The sequence below is a fragment of the Marmota flaviventris genome, chromosome 17 (assembly GCF_047511675.1).
Source record: "Marmota flaviventris isolate mMarFla1 chromosome 17, mMarFla1.hap1, whole genome shotgun sequence".
NCBI lineage: Eukaryota > Metazoa > Chordata > Mammalia > Rodentia > Sciuridae > Marmota > Marmota flaviventris.
Window position 1 is genome coordinate 12,084,663 of NC_092514.1, and position 18,071 is coordinate 12,102,733.

Below are 18,071 nucleotides of genomic sequence, written 5' to 3' on the forward strand. Positions count from 1 at the left end.
GGGACAAGGACCAAGCCTTTGGTAACAATGGGGATTGAACTCAGGGCCTTGTGTAGCTAGGCAAGCACTCTACCACTGAGACACATCCCCAGACCAGCCCTTCATATTTTTATTTTATTTATTTATTTATTTTTAAATTTTTGAGTCGGGGGTCTCACTATGTTGCCCAAGATGGCTTCAGATACACAATTCTCTTGCTTCAGTCTCCCAAGTACCTGAGATTACAGCCAGGCACCACCATACCTGGATAAATTTCTGTTATTTATAAATTACCCGGTCTCAGGTATTCTGTTATAGCTGCACAAAATGTACTAAGACATTTGTTAATGTTGGTTACATTGCTTCTAATCCCACTAGATTGTGGGATTTTTTTTGGTACCGAGGATTGAACTCAGGGGTACTCCACCACTGAGCCACATTTCCAGCTTTTTTTTTTTTTTTTGTATTTTATTTAGAGACAGTGTTCACTGAACTGCTTAGTGCCTCACCATTGATGAGACTGGCTTTAACTGGATCTCTTCCTGCTTCAGCCTCCCGAGTCACTGGGATTACAGGTGTGCACCACTGTACCTGGCTCATTGTGGGATTTTTAAAGTAAGAAACTCTCCAAATCATTTCAATTTCCAGCAACTACTAGATCAGCAGTTACTAATGTTTCTTGAATCCTTAATAAACAATAGACGTACATTAGAAGTTTAGTATGGATTATCTCATTTATTCCTTGCCAAACCCCTTTAATTATAAACCCCAAGCTGATATAACTCTAGTATAAATAGATAAATAAATGGACTGAGAAATGGGACAATCTGCCCAAGGCTACACAGATTGATTGGAATTTTGCAGTCTGGCTTTTTTTTTGAGTAGACAAATAAATGCATAAGTGGAAATTTTGGACTGTGACTGAAGAATCATGTGAATGTATGAATTTGAACATATTTTTGTTTTCTGAGTCTTGAGTTTTTACACTGTCTTGTATCATCATATTTAGTCATTTTTTTAAAGTTTTGATGATATTTAAGTACAAAATAATATATGATTAATTCTCATTGTAAAAAAACAATCTGAGGTGGTGCATGACTATAATTCCAGATACTCAGGAGGAGGCTGAGGCAAGAGAATTGCAAGTTTGAGACCAGCCTGGAAACTTAGCAAGACCTTGTCTCAAAATGAAAAAGATATGGAGATGTAGCTCATTGGTACTGTGCCCCTGGGTTCAATCCCCAGTATTACCGCTAAAAAAAAAAAAAGAAAAAGAAAAAGAAATCCAACATTTTATATATAAATATTGATATATATATATAATATATAATATATGTATAAAAATATTTATACATACACACACACACACACACACACATATATATATATATATATATATATATATATATATATATATATTCACTTGTACTGGGGAATTGAACTCAGAGGCGCTTAACCACTGAGCTATATCCCCAGCCCTTTTTCATATTTTATTTAGAGACAGGGTCTCACTGAGTTGCTGAGGCTGGTTTTGAATTTGCAATCCTCCTGCCTCAGCCTCCTGAGCCACTTGGATTACAGGTGTGAGCCACTGTGCCTGGCTTCATCCAACATTATAGATGAATCCAAGTTGACTTCTCCCTCACCGTAGATTAACTGTTATTAATGGGTTGGTTTGTTTCTTCCAGACTTTTAATACATACCCACATGGAGTATTGTTTTCTCATTAGTGTCAGGATATCATCTGTAATTTTCTATAATTTGTTTTATTTACTGATGATTTACAGACTTCACATCAGTACTTGTCTTATCCCACTGTTGCTAATAACACAATACCAGTGATTGGATAAGTCATAAGGAAAAGAGATTCATTTTGATTCATAGTCCTTAACCAAGGGCAAGGAGTCTCATGTGGTGAAGGACTTCTTGTTGAAAGAATTCCCGGGTATGGCACAGTGAGAAACAGGGAGAGCATGTGCCAATCTGTTCTCTCTCCCTCTTCTTAATAAGCCACTGTATGTATTCAGCAATGAGGGTCCCACCCTGATGACTTCATCTAACGCTAATTGTTTTTCAAAGGTCTCACTTCTGAACACCCTTGTAATATTTTTTTCTTCAATTTTATTTTTTTAGTTGTTGATGGACCTTTATTTTATTTATTTATTTTTATGAGGCACTGAGAATCGAACCCAGTGCCTCACCCATGGTAGGCAAGCGCTCCACCACTGAGCCACAACCCCAGCTCCAGCTCTGTCCTCATTATTGGATAAGCATTGGGGACAAGGACTAAGCTTTTGGTAACACTGGGGATTGAACTCAGGGCCTTGTTCAGCTAGGCAAGCACTCTACCACTGAGACACATCCCCAGCCCAGCCCTTTATATTATTATTATTATTATTTTGCTTTTTTGAGACAGGGTCTCAAAAATATCTTCATGAGTTTTGGAGAGAGTTTTGGAGAGAACAAGCCATATTCAAACCATAGTGATATTTATAGAACTACTTCTTTTTAAAATTAATGTTATTAGTATCTTATTTTCTTTTTTTGTGGCACTGGGGATTGATCCCAGTGTTCTCTGCTAGGGTAATGCTCTACCACTGATCTCTAACAGAGCCACATCCCCAGCCCTATTTTGTATTTTATTTAGAGACAGGGTCTCATTGAGTTGCTTAGCACCTCACCATTGCTGAGGCTGGCTTTGAACTTGAGATCCTCTTGCCTCAGCCTCCCCAGCTGCTGGGATTACAGGCTGTGCCACCGGCCCTTTTCATTTTTTAAAATATTTACACCATAGTGATATTTATATAACTACTATGGTTTGAGTTTTGCTTATTTGCCCAGGCTGGCCCTGAACTTGGGATCCTCCTTCCTCAGCCTCTAGAGTTGCTGGGGTCACAGCCATGTGCCACCATACTCTGCTATATACTCCATTTTATAAATGGCTCTAGAGTATTCCCTAGAACAGCCATTCCATAGTTTATTCAACAGTTCTCTTATTAATGGTCATTTAGGTTGGTTCCACTTTTTCCCCCATTTAAAAAAATGTACTAAAGAGCACTGTCCTTGTTTCTGCTAGAGTTTGCTTCTCAAGTATATTCCAGATTGTGAGTAAGCCTGTTCTGATTATAGAGCATTTTAAATCCTTATGTATTAATTCAAGTAGAGAGCAAAGAAGTTCTTCTGAAGTTAGATGACCATATTAATTAATTAATTAATATTTACAATTATATATTAATAATTAATATGGATTAAAATAGACCAATATTAGGGTTTGAATGCTAAATACACGTTTCATTTATAAGTCCAATAATGTCAGAACACTCCCCCACATTCACATAGAATCACATAGACTTTAAAAAAAATATTTATTGATTTGTGTTTAGTTATAGGTGGACACAATACTTTTATTTTATTTTTATGTGGTGCTGAGGCTCGAATCCAGTGCCTCATGTATGCTAGGCGGGCACTCTATCTCTGAGCCACAACTCCAGCCCCGAATCACATATACTTTTATATTTTTTTATTCTTTTCAGTCTTGGGGATCAAACCCAGGGCCTCAAATATGCTAGGTATGTGCTCTACCACTGAGCCACACCCCAGTCCCACATAATCTTTAATTCCAGCCTTATTAACTATTTGCAATTTCCCTTTTTAGTAAGCCCATATTTCTTCCTCAAATATACCTTGCCTTAACCAGTGTTTTATTCCAAGGATAGTCTTATTAGATTTTCCTATGTGTTAGTGGTTAATTAGGTAGCTAATTAATTCAGCAGGCAATTTGGGACACCTGCAAGTAGGCATTCATGTTTTGGGGCACTGGGAGATGCTGTCATCATCCTTATGAATTTTTTTCATGCTTTGGAGAGAATAGACCACCACCACAACAAATACAGAAGTAAATGAATGCTATGTCAGATAGTTGATAAGTTCTTTGGAGGAAAAAAAAAAACAGGGTAAGGGCTGGGTTTGTGGCTCAGTGATAGAGCGCTTGCCTAACATGTGTGAGGCACAGGGTTTGATTCTCAGCACCTCATATAAATACATAAATAAATATCCATTGATAACTAAAAAAAAATTTAAAAAAAGGGTATGAGGGCAGGGGTTGTGGCTCAGGGGCAGAGCACTTGCCTGGCATGTGTGAGGCCCCTGGTTCAATCCTCAGCACTGCATATAAATAAATAAATAAATAAAATAAAGGTCCATTGACAACTAAAAAAAAAAAGTATTTAAAAAAAAAGCAGGGTAAGGGAATAGAGAATTTTGAATAGAGGGTTTAATTTTCAATAGAGTGGCAGTGGAACGCCTCATGGAAAAGGTAGTTTCTGATAAAGCCTGGAAAGAGTTCAGGGAGTATAATCCGTGGAATACCGGGGTGTGATGGAAAGCATTTTAGGCATAAAGAGAGACTACAGACTCAAAGGCTCTGAGGCAAAACTGTGTTTGGCAATCTGCCCCCAACACAAATGCTTTAATCCAGTAGTCAACAAATTAAGCGCTGTAGCTTTAAGAACCATGATACCACTCTCTTTATTTTTTAACCGGTGACAGCTCTGAACAGCAACTGGTTTTCTCCTGTCGGTGGAAGAATGCTGCAAACTCTCAAGCAATGGGATGAGTACAGGGGAGCAGCATCCCACCTCGCCCAAGAGGTGTCCCAAGATCTCCTTCCTCCCCTCTCAATCGCCACCCACCAAGCTTTTTTTTTTTTTTTTTAAATTGGAGACATTGCCTCTCTGGTCTCGAAATTGACATTCTCATGCCTCAGAGTTACTGGCATTACAGGTGTGTGCCACCGCCCCTGGCTGTCTTGCATACTTAAAACCATAGATCTTCTAATATTTAACACAATGTAAAGGCTTATATGAATAGTTGTCACGCTGCATTGCTTAGGGAACAATGACACTTATGAAATCACGACAAGAAAAATGTCTGTACGCGTTCAGTGCAGGACATTTCCCCTGTCCCCCAGATATTTTCTATCCTGGGTGGGTTGAATCCTTCCTTAGACGTGGAACCCACAGAGAAGAAGGCTGATTGCACTCATTGGACCTGGGGTGTCCCACCTAGCAGCCGCGAGCACTTGAAATGTGGCTGGTACAAACTGGAAGTGCTTGAAACACACACTAGATTTCAAAGACTTCGTGCAAAATTGGAAAATATCTCACTAACAATTTTCTTGCTTACATGGCTAAATGATATTCAGGCTAGGTTGGGTTGACGAAGCTGTCTCACTAAAATTAATTTCGCCTTTTTTTTCCTCTTTTCGGTTTTAAAAAAATGCAGGTTTTATATGATAAATTATTGTGTAATGGTGTATTAAGAATTGTAATGCAAAATAAATAAATTTTAAAAAAATAAAATAAGGGGCTGGGGATGTGGCTCAAGCGGTAGCCCGCTCGCCTGGCATGCGTGCGGCCCGGGTTCGATCCTCAGCACCACATACAAAACAAAGATGTTGTGTACCCCGAAAAATAAAATAAATAAATAAATAAATATTAAAATTTCTCTCTCTCTTTAAAAAAATAAAATAAAATAAAATGCAACCTAAAAAAATGCAGGTTTTATGAAATTTCTAATTCGGTACGTGACTGGCATCCTGTTTCAACTGGACAGCTCTGTGGTTAGGTCTTCCCCTGGACTGCGGGCTCCTGGTTGGGAGGGACCCCAACTGCATCCTTGAAGCAGTGCCAAACAGGAGGCTCGCCATTCAATCTAACGCCCCCGACACTGCAGCGGGAACACGGGCTACGAAGGCGGTAGGGTCCTGCGACAAAGTCCCCCAGGACGGGGTCCGGTTGCCAGGGAAGTGCACCGCACATCAGGGAAGCGCCCAGGGAGAGGGGAGCGCAGACTCAGAGTCCACGCCGCCCCCCCTCCTCGCCCCGCCCGTAGCCCCGCCTCTTTGCGGCAGAGCTCAGGCCGGTGCAAACCGGTTCCGCGCCCTGACGGACACCCAGCGCCACCCAATCCTCAGTACGCCCCCGCCTCCGCAGTTCCGAGTGGAAGGCCCGGCAAGTCCAGTCGCCGGCGTCCCCCCGAGAGGCAGTCCTGAGCCAGACGGACGGTTTTGTCAGCCTATGACAATGGCCGGAGGTGCAGCGGTGGGAGTCGGCAGCCAATGGCGTAGACGTGAGGACGGGCCTTTGTTTCCCCTCCACCGCCCCGTAGCTGCGGGCGAGGGAGGAGCCGGGACGGCGGGGGGCGGGGCTGCAGCCGGCTGGAGTCTGCGCACTAGGGCGGCGCCGGCCGGCTGGCTCGGGGTGACGTAATCTCCGCCCGCGAACCCGGAGAGCTCTGCACTGAGGGGCCCGCGGCAGCCGCAGCTCGGGGGCGGCGCCTGCACTGCCGCCGCCTCCCCTTGGCGTTCGCGCAGCTCTGTCTTTGTCCGCCGGCGCCGCGGCCGCCGCTTTGTTCCCCGGCGCCCTTGCCTCGGCCGACGGGGCGCGCAACACAGCAGCTCCCGCCGCGCTGGCGTCGTCTTCGCCCCCCTCGCCGCCGGCCCCCGTGCGAGGCCGGGCCTTGCCCCCGATGGTCTCCCGGCCTGAGCCCGAGGGCGAGGCCATGGACGCCGAGCTCTCGGTGGCGCCGCCGGGCTGCTCGCACCTGGGCAGCTTCAAGGTGGACAACTGGAAACAGAACCTGCGGGCCATCTATCAGTGCTTCGTGTGGAGCGGCACCGCGGAGGCCCGCAAGCGCAAGGTGAGACCCCCGCCAGCTCCGCGGCCTGGGCTGGCCCCAGGACACCCCCCTCTTTCTGCAGCGCGGTGTGGCACGCGGGGATTAAGGGTCTTGGGGCCCCTGATGGGGGAGGGGAGGGGAGAGGAGGGCCTGCGACCTTCCCGCCGCCTCCTGGGGCTGAGTGCATTAGCGGGGGGGGAGGGGCAGGGGCGTTCTCATTCCCCATCCCCCCCCCACCTCCCCCTTTGGGCGCGGAGGGTGGGGACGGGGGAGGGCGAATGCAAACAGGGAGGGGGGGGGTTTCTGCCACCGGGTTGCAAGGGCAGCTTGGGGCTGCAGGAGAGGGTTTCCAGGGTTCCAGGAATCTTCCAGGACTGGGAGGGGATGGGGGCCCCGGGAAAAGATAAGAGAGGAAGATCCCCGGGCCTTGGGTGATCTGCGGCGGTCATCCTGGCCAACCGTCTTGAAGGCTCCGTGACAACCGAGAGTCCATTCGTGCAGGTCCGGGCTCGGATCCCAGTACTGGGACCAGGAGCCTGTGCCCGGGACCTGGGTGGTTAGGGTGTTCCTAGGGTACTACTGGAAAGGGTACCCCCCCAGGGCCAGGGTCTACAGGGACAGACTGGGCGAGGGCGTCCCTTTTTTCCCCTGGTTCAGTTGTGGTATGGACGGGGTTGGGGCGGGGAGAGAAGGGCGGGCGGGGATGAGCCGAGCGAATCCTCTCGACGTGGAGAGGCGCGTCGCCACGACCACTGAGGATTTGTGTTGTAGCTACGGAGAAGTGAATTAAAAAAAATTTTTTTTGGCTGATGGGAAAGGTGGGGCTTGGAGCCTCTGCAATGAGGAACCATTGAGGTAGTCACAGTGATACCATTGTCTTTTTTTTTTTTTTTTCTTTCAATTGTGTACATCCAAGCAATTAAGCGTGTTAATATTTGGAAGTCAGAAAATAATATTCTTCAACTTTTTTTTAATAATTCAACGCAGTTTTGCAAATGACAACCCAACTCGTTATCAATTTCCACCTTGAATAACACTTTGTAATGGGAAAACCAATAGATCTGCTGGGTTTGTAGGCCTTGTTAAGTGTTATCTTTTTGTTTTTGACAGTAAGATAGTAAAGGTGCTGGGCATAGTTATCATTTAGAATGAACTAAGATTAGATGAAACAGTTTTTTTTTTTTTATTGTCAGTGAGATTCTTGCTACTTACGGAATTATGACTCTTAAAACTAGCTGATAATCTTGCTGCAATTGTTTTGTTCGTTTCTGGATTAAGATTTGATGTAAAATGCATTTCTACATGGGAATAAATACAGAATCCCCTCCTTTCCTTTTTTTTTGGTACCAGGGATTGAACCCAGGGATGGGTTAATCTATTTTTCTTATTGTATTATTTCACATCCCATGTGATTATTTCTAACACCGAATGGCCCAGTTAAGGAAAATTTAGTTTGAGAAACAATTTAACTATGGTGATTAACAGGGAATAACATACATTTTCCATGTTGTATAGGATTAAAATGTATTTGGTTTTAAGAAATGAATTTTGACAATACTTCAGTGAATGTATGTACGTATTTTTCTTGGTGGTACTGGGAGTGGCTCCTAGGTCCTCTCTACCACTGAGCTACGCCCTCAGCCTTTCCCCTGCCTCCCTCCTTCTCCCCCTCTTCTCTGTCTTAGACAGACTAGCTCAGTTGTTGAGACTGGCCTCCAACTTGCAATCTTCCTGCCTCAGTCTCCCCAGTGTTTGGGATTATGGGTATCTGCCACTAGGGCAGACCCTAAATTGTAGTTTTTTGGGGGGTGGAGGGGTGCACTCAGGGGCACTCAACCACTGAGCCACATCCCCAGCCTTGATTCGAATTTTTTTAGAGACAGGGTCTCACTTAGTTGCTTAATGCCTTGCTTTTGCTAAGGCTGTCTTTGAACTCATGATCCTTGTGCCTCAGCCTCCTGAGTAAATGTAGGTGTCCTTTTGAGTTGCCATTCTCAGCTACAATTTAACCATTAGAATGAATCCCTGGATGAATAGGAGTGACACATTTTCTCATTTGAGGTGAGGCAGGTTATGATTTTTGTATCCAAACTTTGATCCTTCTTTAGATAAGGGAATGAGGGGAAACATGATCAGATTTATTAGATTTCTTCCCAATTAGGCTTGAATTGCAGTACAAATCTTGTACTGCTGAATATAAAAATGTTCCCAGGGTTTAGAGTTCACTATTACCTGTATCCTCTTTGCATTCTGGTGTATGTTAAATGTAACAAATGTCTTACCACTTCAGGTAAGTGTAAACACAGCAACTGGCCATAAAAAGTCAGGAAGTGTAATAGTTCTGCTGGTTATTGTGACTTAACATACTCTGCATTATATTTTGAGTATGTAGATATTTGGAAAACAGGGTTTTGTTTGTTTGTTTTTAAATAATCATTTCTCTTTTCTTTGCTCTTAAGTTTTATGGCAGCCTCTCCTTTGGAGGAAAGCTTCCAATGCACAGAATTTGGGTCCTAAATCAACTCTTCTGGTAAAAGTTTTTAGTTTGGGAAAGGGCTAGAGAGGAGGGAGAACTATCTGGGCAGGACCAGGTGAGGGCGAAGGGTGAATTCATGTGGTAAGGGAACACTTTTCCTGCTTCTGTGTTTGGAGTCTTAATAGCACTGTTGGAGGAATAAGAAATGGACACCCTTTGGAAGAAAGGGGCAGAGTCTTTTTTGGACTACCCATTTTCTCTTTAATTCTGAGTCAGCTGAAGTACGAAGGAGTTTGTGGACTCACCCCTGAATTTGTGTGTGTCTAGTTTTTCTTGTGATTATGGGGCTAGGGAAGGAAGACCACAGAAGTAAAGTACCCTTGTCATAATACTGTATGAAGAATAATACTATCGGGATGTTTTACCACTTTTGAGCATTTCATTACTTTCCAGTATTGCAAAATATTTCAGGGTCAAATTGTATATTTTCTGCTCTGGTGTTAGATTCTGCCATTTCTCCAAGGATCCCTGGTTCCATTTATTAGAGAATGAAATTAGAAACCGGGATCTGGGCACTGGTGTGCTCATTAATTACTGGGATATGGTGGCTTCTTGGCTGTCTGAGGATAGCATTAAAAAATAGACCTGTGTGTGTTAATCCATCTGGACACACATCTATAATTTTTTCAGTATATCCCTTTGCATCCATATTAAGCCATACATGGTGTCTCTAACTCTAATCCAGTATTATATGGATCATTTTCTAGTTTTCCTTTCTTGGTTATCTGTAACTTCTGTGTCCAACAGAGAGAAACCTGGCTCCCATCACCCACAGTCCATTTTTGAAATAGTTCAGTCTCAGTGGACATGTGTAGACGTTTCAGAACTAGTGCTGGGTACGCCTTTCCTTTAGTGAGCACCCTTCACTCGTTGCCAAGTTACTTAGGAACTTTCTTCCTACCCCTTTCAGTGGATTGTGTCCTCTACCTGCAGTATAACCAGATTCTTCTCTCATAGGCTGCATTCCATCCTGCCTCCAACTGTGTCATGTACAATTTTGCATGGGTAAAAAGGTGATTGTTTTTTGTATGTGACACTGAGATTAAAGCCAATGGCACTCTATCACTGAGCAATACCCTGAGCCCTTGTTTTTAGTTTTTGTTTTGAGACGGTCTCTCCTAGGTTGCCATGGCTGACTATGAACTTGGAATCCCTCTGCCGTAGCCCTCGTGTAGCTAGGAGTACTGGTGTGAGCCTGCACGACCAGTGGAGGTTGGCTCTGTTCTGTAAAATTTAGTGAATTTTTTGGTAGTGCTGACAAGTGAAGCCAGGGCTTCATCCATGCTGACAAATGTTCTGCTACTGAGATACAGCCTCTGTCCCTGTTCAATGAATTTTGACAAATGCACCCACCACTAGGGTCACATACAGAGCAGTTTCACTGCTTCCCTTGCTCAACTCTCCCTATCCCTAGCAGCCACTGATCTGTTTACCATCTGTGTTTTTCTTCTTTTTCAGAGTTGGATTCCTATAGTATAGTCTTTTCAGACTGGCTGCTTTTGTTGGGTGACACGCATTGCTCCAGAGTATGGTTATAGTGATATCTTGTGTGGTTATAGTGACGTCTTGTAGGTATCAACTTGCTGACTTTCTCATTGTCTGGATTTTGTTTTTCTGTCCTCTGGATCAGCTGCTACAGATTGGTCTCTGATCCAGGGACTGGCTCAGCCTGATTCCTTTGGCCAGATCTTAAGTTTTGCTAGGTCTTCTTTAACGACACACCGATCTGATTCACTTGATGTCGACAGACAGATTCTTAGATTGGAAGTAGATAAACTCACTTTTTGGAGACTTACATGATCTGCCATATAGATACTTGAATCATCTTCTAGTATTTTATGTTGGCAGGCACTTGTAGAAAGTGTTGAAGAACAGAAATTAAAGTAGAATTGAGTGTTGGTAATAGGTTATCATGACTTGGTAGCAGCTCTTATATAAGACTCTGGGAACCAAAGGAGAACAGCAGGTTAAAATAAGGCTTCAGGGTGATCTGCTTGCTCCATGTGCATGTGCAACTGACACTTGGGAAGCTGAGGCTGCTTGGCTGAGTCATTAGTACCAGAGCCTTTTACTTCATCCCTGCTTCTGCCAGATGTGTGACTTGGGCTTCCCATTTGTGATTGTGATACTTCACATGTATCCAGCAGTTTACATTTTGTAAAGCACTTGTCATACATAACGTCATTTGGTTTGGTACTCTTGGTAGCCTTTTTCGGTAGGCCTGGCAGGTGGGTCTCTTGGCCCGTTTGAGAACACAGCTAGTTGGTCCTTCATTGGCTCAATGAAGGTTTTGATTAGGTGGATGCTGAGATCTATGTTAGCACTCTGTCTGTGTTGAAGGTCCGAGTTTGGCTCTTCAGGGTCTCCAGAGTTGTGGGTTTGTTTGAGAAGTTGGTCTGTTTCCAGTCAGGTCTTCAGCTTCAGGTCTTCCCTTGGTTTTTCACGGACAGTAGAATGTTTTCACCTGGTGCTTCAATTATATCAAATTCATGGTGGTAAAAAAGTCACTGCAGGGAATGTATGAGAATTAGACTTACCTTATTAAACTTATCTGCTTTTAATGGAGCAGTTGAAAGTGTGTGACTTGTGTGCTGATTTTTTAGTTGTAGATATGGACACAATACCTTTTTTTAAAAAAATATTTTTTAGTTATAGGTGGACACAATGTCTTTATTTTACTTTTATGTGGTGCTCGCCTCACACGTGCTAGGCGAGAGCTCTACCTCTGAGCCACTACCCCGGCCCAATACCTTTATTTTTATGTGATGCTGAGAATCGAACCCAGTGCCTCACAGGTGCTAGGCAGGCGCTCTCCCACTGAGCCACAACCCTAGGCCTGTGGGCTTGTTTTTATGGTGCTCGTTTACTTCTTTGAACTGGACTGTTCAGTGAATTGTCTGCCCACTAGTGTGAGGCCTTGTGTTTGACTACAAGGGCTGTGCCGTATAGTGTTGAGCTCTCTGCTCAGATTCCATCTCTCAGGTACAAATTTCTCTGATTTTCCCCCAACTCTCCATGATCAGATATGCTTTTCTTCTTTGAATGATCATAGTATTTCATGTATGTCTTCAAGCATATGTGTGTAGATTCTCTATGTGTTGTTTATTATTATGCTGTGGTTTCTCACCTCTTTTAAAACATACACCTCAGTGGCTTTTCATAAAGTGAATGTGCATCACCACTGCAGGGGGCACGGGGGATGGCACTCATCATTCCAGGACCCCCCCTCAAGCCACTGTGTCCCTCCCCTGGCCCTCTGGGAATCATTGGTGTAGATTTCCACAGCCCTTGACTGGCTTTGCTGCTTCTGTGATGGGAGCCCGCCATATGCATTTGCCTGTCTCACTGCTCCCCTCAGTGCCTTGTGAAGTCCTGCACCCCACAGAGTGCCCCATAGGCCCCTTGCTTTGCTGTGTAGTCTTCTACGAGTTGATCACACAGCCATTCATCTTTCCTCATGGGGAATATTTTTGCCTACTTCTTATGTTGGGGTATCACAAATAACATTGCTGTGAAATTCTGATCTGCATGTCTTCTGTTGCACATAAACCTAGAAGTGGAATTGCTGGGTTTCATGCAGTTTGATACTGGCTTTCCCTGTATTTGTGAAATTAAGAAACCTACAACAAATAGTAATAGCACTGTGTGAATGTCACGTAGTTTCGTAGAGTTCCCAGAGGTTTGGCTTTTGCCCTTCATTTATGCCTCTGTATGCCTTTCTTCCTGAGTCCTCTGGAGTTTGTTGTAGACTCTCATGGTATCTACCCTTAAGTGCACCTCCCCTAAGAACCAGCTCATTATTCTCCATAACCACAGTGCAGCGATCCCAATCCAAGTGTAGTTTTAATAGAATCATATTTTCTAACATATCCCTGTTTAAATGCCCCACTTGTTAGCCTTTTGAAACTCTAACAAAAACCAGAGATAATCAGTTTATAAGGAGAAAAGGTTGATTTTGGCTGACAATTTTGGAGGTTACAACCTATGGTCAGTTGGCCTCATTGCTTTGGGATTGTGGCAGGCAGCACATCATGGCAGGAGCCAGTGGCTGAGCAGAACTGGTTATTCACAGTGCCTTCCAAGGACATGCCCCCAGTGGCCCAGAGACCTCCCTCTAGGCCCCTCTGTTAGATGAGTTTCCGTCACCTCCCAGTAGCTCCAAGCTTTCAAATCCAAGCTACAGCTCTACTTTCCCAATAATGCTGTTTATGACTTGAGATCATTTGGTTATAGGATTCAGCCCAGGATCATGCAGTGCATTTTTTTGTGTGTCTCTTCAGATTCTGTTCATCTAGAGTTCTCCAGCTTTTTGTCTTTTGTACATGGTATCTTTGGAGAACACAGAACAGATATTTTTCAGAGTCAGTTTGGACTTGTGAGTTTTTCTCCTGAGCACAATCAAGGTGTGGACCTTGCTGGAGGCAGTGCTCTGTCATGGATTGGGTTGTTTTGCTGGGGAAAGTTCAGTTTGATTAAGGTGGTGTTGACCCAACTTCTCAGTCCTAAAGGAAGCTTTTACGTTTTGAGTTTCTAGGTAAAATCACGTAATGTAAAATTAACCATTTAAAACCATACTCTTCAGCAACTGTGAGTGTGTGCTCAGACCTGCGGCCACCACCCACCTCCTTGGGTTACAGCCCGTTTTTATCCTGCTCTCCTCCCCAGCCCTGGCAGTCTGGGTCCTCTCTGTGGTTTCAGCGTTCTGTGTGGGTGGAATCCTACTCCCCGTGGCCTTTGGTGTTGGGCTTCTTTTACTTGGGTCATGTGTTCAAGGGTTGCCGCCTTGCGGCTTGTCAAGTCCTCCTTCCTGTTCATGGGGAATTGCACTCCACTGCAGTTTGTCTGCCCCATCATCATTTGGCGGGTATTTGATCTGTTTCTGCTATTTTAGCTTTTGTGAATTACTGATATTTTTTTAACCAATGGTTTTAGAGTCCGTTGCCGATTCTTACTTGAATCAGTTATTACTATGGTTACAGAGTGGAGATTTTATATTTTTGGCCTTCCACTATAATTGTTAGTTGGAATTCACCTGTGAAGATGACTTAGAGTTAGTTTGTGTGTCTCTAGTATTAATTTCAATATGGGCTTGGAATTTTTACTCAATGTAAATAATTTGTTCTTGCTGGAATTCCTTAAGATGTCATCTCCTTTTAGTTGTCCCCTGTAGTGCTGGAAGTCAGCCTTCCTTTTGAGTGTTGCGGTTGCATAAGAATTGTTTACCACTGTGCTCATACTTGCTGCTGTTAAAATGTCATGTTTATGTGGCCTATTTCTTAGTAATAAATTGTTGTTGTTTTTTTTTTTGTTTGTGTATATTGCTTTGATTCAACCTCTCCTATTCCTTGTGTGTGTGTGTGTGTGTGTGTGTGTGTGTGTGGTGTTTTCTTTTTTGGAGGTTGGTGGCTTGGGGATCAGGTATTGAACCCAGGTGCTTAACTACTAAGCAATATCCCCCACTCTCTCCCCCCCACCCCACCCCTGCTCTTTTATTTTTTGAGACAGGGTCTTGCCAAATTGTTGAGGCTGACTTTGAATTTGCCATCCTCCTGCTTCAGCCTCCCAAGTTGCTGGAATTACAGGTGTGCACCACCCCCTGCAGCTGTGTGTGGTTTCTGTTTTGCTTTTTTGCTTCTAGGTGTGTGTGCTCTCAAAACCAGGGTTATCAAGCCTCAAATGATACTCAGGGTGTGGGTAGCTGGCCTGCAGTGGGACAGTGCCATGTCGGTTAGGGTGCCTGTTGGGATTGGGGAGGAAAATGTGGTAAACATGCCACTAGTTTTTCGGGCTTTGTTTTTGTTTTTGTTTTTCCACAGTACGGTCGTGCTATGTTGCTGGGCTGCCTTCATTTCATGATCCTCTTGCCTTTGTTCCCCAGGTAACTGGGATTACAGGTGTGTTACCACCACACCTGGCTACTTACTAGGTTTTGACATTGAGGTCATGGCTATCATTTCATATGGAGCTAATTTTAAGATAAATGAAATAAGTCTCTTTAAGGGGAATTGAAAGAATGAACAGTCATTTGCTATAAAATTCCCTTTCCTTTCCTCCAGGATGGCTTGGCTTGGCTTCGGCATTTCCCTTTTACCTCTCCTGTTGCTTCCTGCACTACTTACTGATTCTCTTCTCTGAATTTCAGGCAAAGTCCTGCGTCTGCCATGTCTGTGGCGTCCACCTGAACCGTCTCCACTCCTGCCTCTACTGCGTCTTCTTTGGCTGTTTCAGTAAGAAACACATCCACGAACACGCCAAGTCCAAGCGGCACAACCTGGGTAAGGCGCCCTCCTGAGGCGGGAACGGGCATCCCCAGCTCTCTGTCCTGTAAATTTTGTGATTGTCTCCATGTGAAACATTACAGGGGAAGTGAAGGGTATAAACTGAGCTCAGATGGATGATGTGCCCAGTTTGCCTGAAGGCTTATTAAGTTGTTTTAACACTTTATGTGACTTTAAATGATAAATGGCAGCTACTGTTTGTGTTTGGCTAACTTTCTTTGAAACTTTGATGTGTATTCTTCAGTGCTTTCCCTATGAATGAATATCAGATCTTCATTTTTCCCTTTGAAATATATAGTAGGAACCAAAGTAGGCAAGTTCATGAAAAGACAAGTTCAACATTGTGTGGCATCAAGATAAATTTCTTTCATATGCTTAAAAATTCAAACTCCTTGGGCTGGGGCTGTAGCTCAGTGGTAGAGTGCTTGCCTATTATGCGTGAGGCCCTGGGTTCAATCCTCAGCACCACATAAAAATAAACAAAATAAAGGCATCTGTCCATCTATAACTAAAAAAATTTTTTAAAAATTCAAACTCCTACATTCTGAAGTTACTTAAACTGTTTTACTCTTGGTTTTATTTAGTTATTCGGCTCTGGAGAATGGAACCCAGAGGTGCTTTACCAATGAGTCACATCCCCAGTGCTTTTTATTTTTTGAGTCAGGGTTTCACTAAGTTGTTTAGAGCCTTGATTAGTTGCTGAGACTGGCCTTGAACTTGGCAGTCCTCCTGCCCCAGTCTCCCAAATCATTAGAATTACTGTTGTCATTAAATATTTCTTTCTTTCCTGCAAAGTAGCACCTTCAGTTAAATGCTTGTGAGGTCTTGAGACTCTCCTTTACAAGATCATTTTCAGAGGGTCCAAGCTAGAGAAACTCTTTTGGAAAACGCTTCATGTGGACCTAGCAAAAGATGTTTTTCTGCTTCTTTTCCTAAAAATCTGTAATCTCACGCTCTCTGGAAAACATTAGCCTAAACATCCTAATCACAAACAACGTGATGCAGGTTTGTCACGTTGCTGCACAGACTCCCTGTAGGCAGTGTACACGGGAAGCCTGAGCCCCGTGTTTTGGTTAAGACTAAAGTAGACACATGTCTTCTGTAGTCTCCTTGAAAGAGCAAGTAGACTGACAGCAGAACAGGCATCTGGGTTGTGTGATGTGTTTATGAGCCAGCTGCTGTGTTGTGGGGGCACGGAGGCTGTCACCTCAGCATCATGCTGGGTGCAGCAGCACTTTTGTTGTAAAGGAAACGTTTCTTAATTTCTGTTTGACATGGACTAGTTCATATTAAAGCAAATACAAAAATTCACCAAATAAAACTCCATTATCCGCAGGGCACGGTGACTCTCACCTGTGATCTCCGTGCCCCGAGAGACTGAGGCGGGAGGACTGCAAGTTGGTGGCCAGCCTTGGCCACTTAGCATTAACATCGCGTGGCATCAAGATGAATTTACCTTTTATATGCTTAAAAAATAAAAAGGGCTGGGATGGAGCTCAGTGGCAAAGTGCCCCTGGGTTCAATCTCCATCACCCTTCAGCCATTTGTCATGTGTCTTTGTAATTCACCTTAAGTTTTGTGAAGGGCCATTTATTTATTTATTTTTGAGGTGGGAGAAATTATAGTAACTCAGTCATCTCCAGTGGACCTGATTTCCATCTAATAGCAGTTGTCTGTAAAAAGACTGCTTGGAATTGGGGGCTTCAGTTGTAACAGTGAGCTAACTGGCCTATCAGGGAGGAGAGCCAATGGTGCATAGGGCTCTGGTCAGCTACAAACCCAAAGGGGGCCCCACAGTCAGTAATGACTTTTTGTATTGGATGGGTGAGGGAAGGGATGCTGATGAGGTCAGTGTGGCTGTAATAGACATCTGTGATATCTACTTTTAATAGTACAAATGATGTGTTCCTGCTGTAATTGAATCTCAGATCAGTTTAGAACCAGATAATGGTATGGTTAAAAGAATATGGAATGTTGGAAATATATTTTTACTTAAAAATTTTCTGGAGAATCTTATTAACCCAACATGATCTGTAAAAATCACTTTGTAAATGTGATGTTAATTCATTTTAGCAACCTGAGTGATAAATTTTGCCCTTACTTCAACTAGAATGAGTAAGCTTTTATAAATGTTGCTTTAGGAAACAAAACCATGGAATGGGAGAAAGATGTGGCCCTCTGGTGTGTGTTTTGTGTTTTGTTTACGACATGATGCATGAATAGGCTACTTCCAATGTCCATATCTTTTTTTGTTTTTGTGTTTGTTTTTAGTTTATTTTATTCACTTATTTTTATGTGGTGCTGAGGATTGAACCCAGTGCTTCACACATGCCAGGCAAGCACTCTGCCGCTGAGCTATAACTGCAGCCCAAGTACCCACATCTTTGATTCTGCTCCTGCGTCCACCTGCAGTCTTGTAATTGTGTCATAATAAATTTCTCTCCATCTGAGAACCTCGTCAGTCTCCTCTTTTTTTTTTTTGGTAGAAGAAAATAATTATTGGTTCTGAAACCTATTTTTTTCAGTCACTTTCAGTATCAATTTCTATGTGAAGAAGAAAAATCTCACTACTTTGGATTTAAATTTTGATAAGTCAGAGC

General features: G+C 43.5%; 1 protein-coding gene across 1 annotated transcript in view; it reads left to right on the forward strand.

Annotated features, from left to right (window-relative positions):
* Positions 1 to 6,289: 6,289 nt before the first annotated feature.
* Positions 6,290 to 18,071, forward strand: part of Usp22 (ubiquitin specific peptidase 22) — a 34,973-nt gene continuing 23,191 nt past the window's right edge. The window contains exons 1-2 of the mRNA XM_027921446.2: positions 6,290 to 6,678; positions 15,336 to 15,468. Coding sequence (XP_027777247.1) covers positions 6,508 to 6,678; positions 15,336 to 15,468 — 304 coding nt within the window. The 5' untranslated portion in view covers positions 6,290 to 6,507. The remainder of the gene's footprint in view (positions 6,679 to 15,335; positions 15,469 to 18,071) is intronic.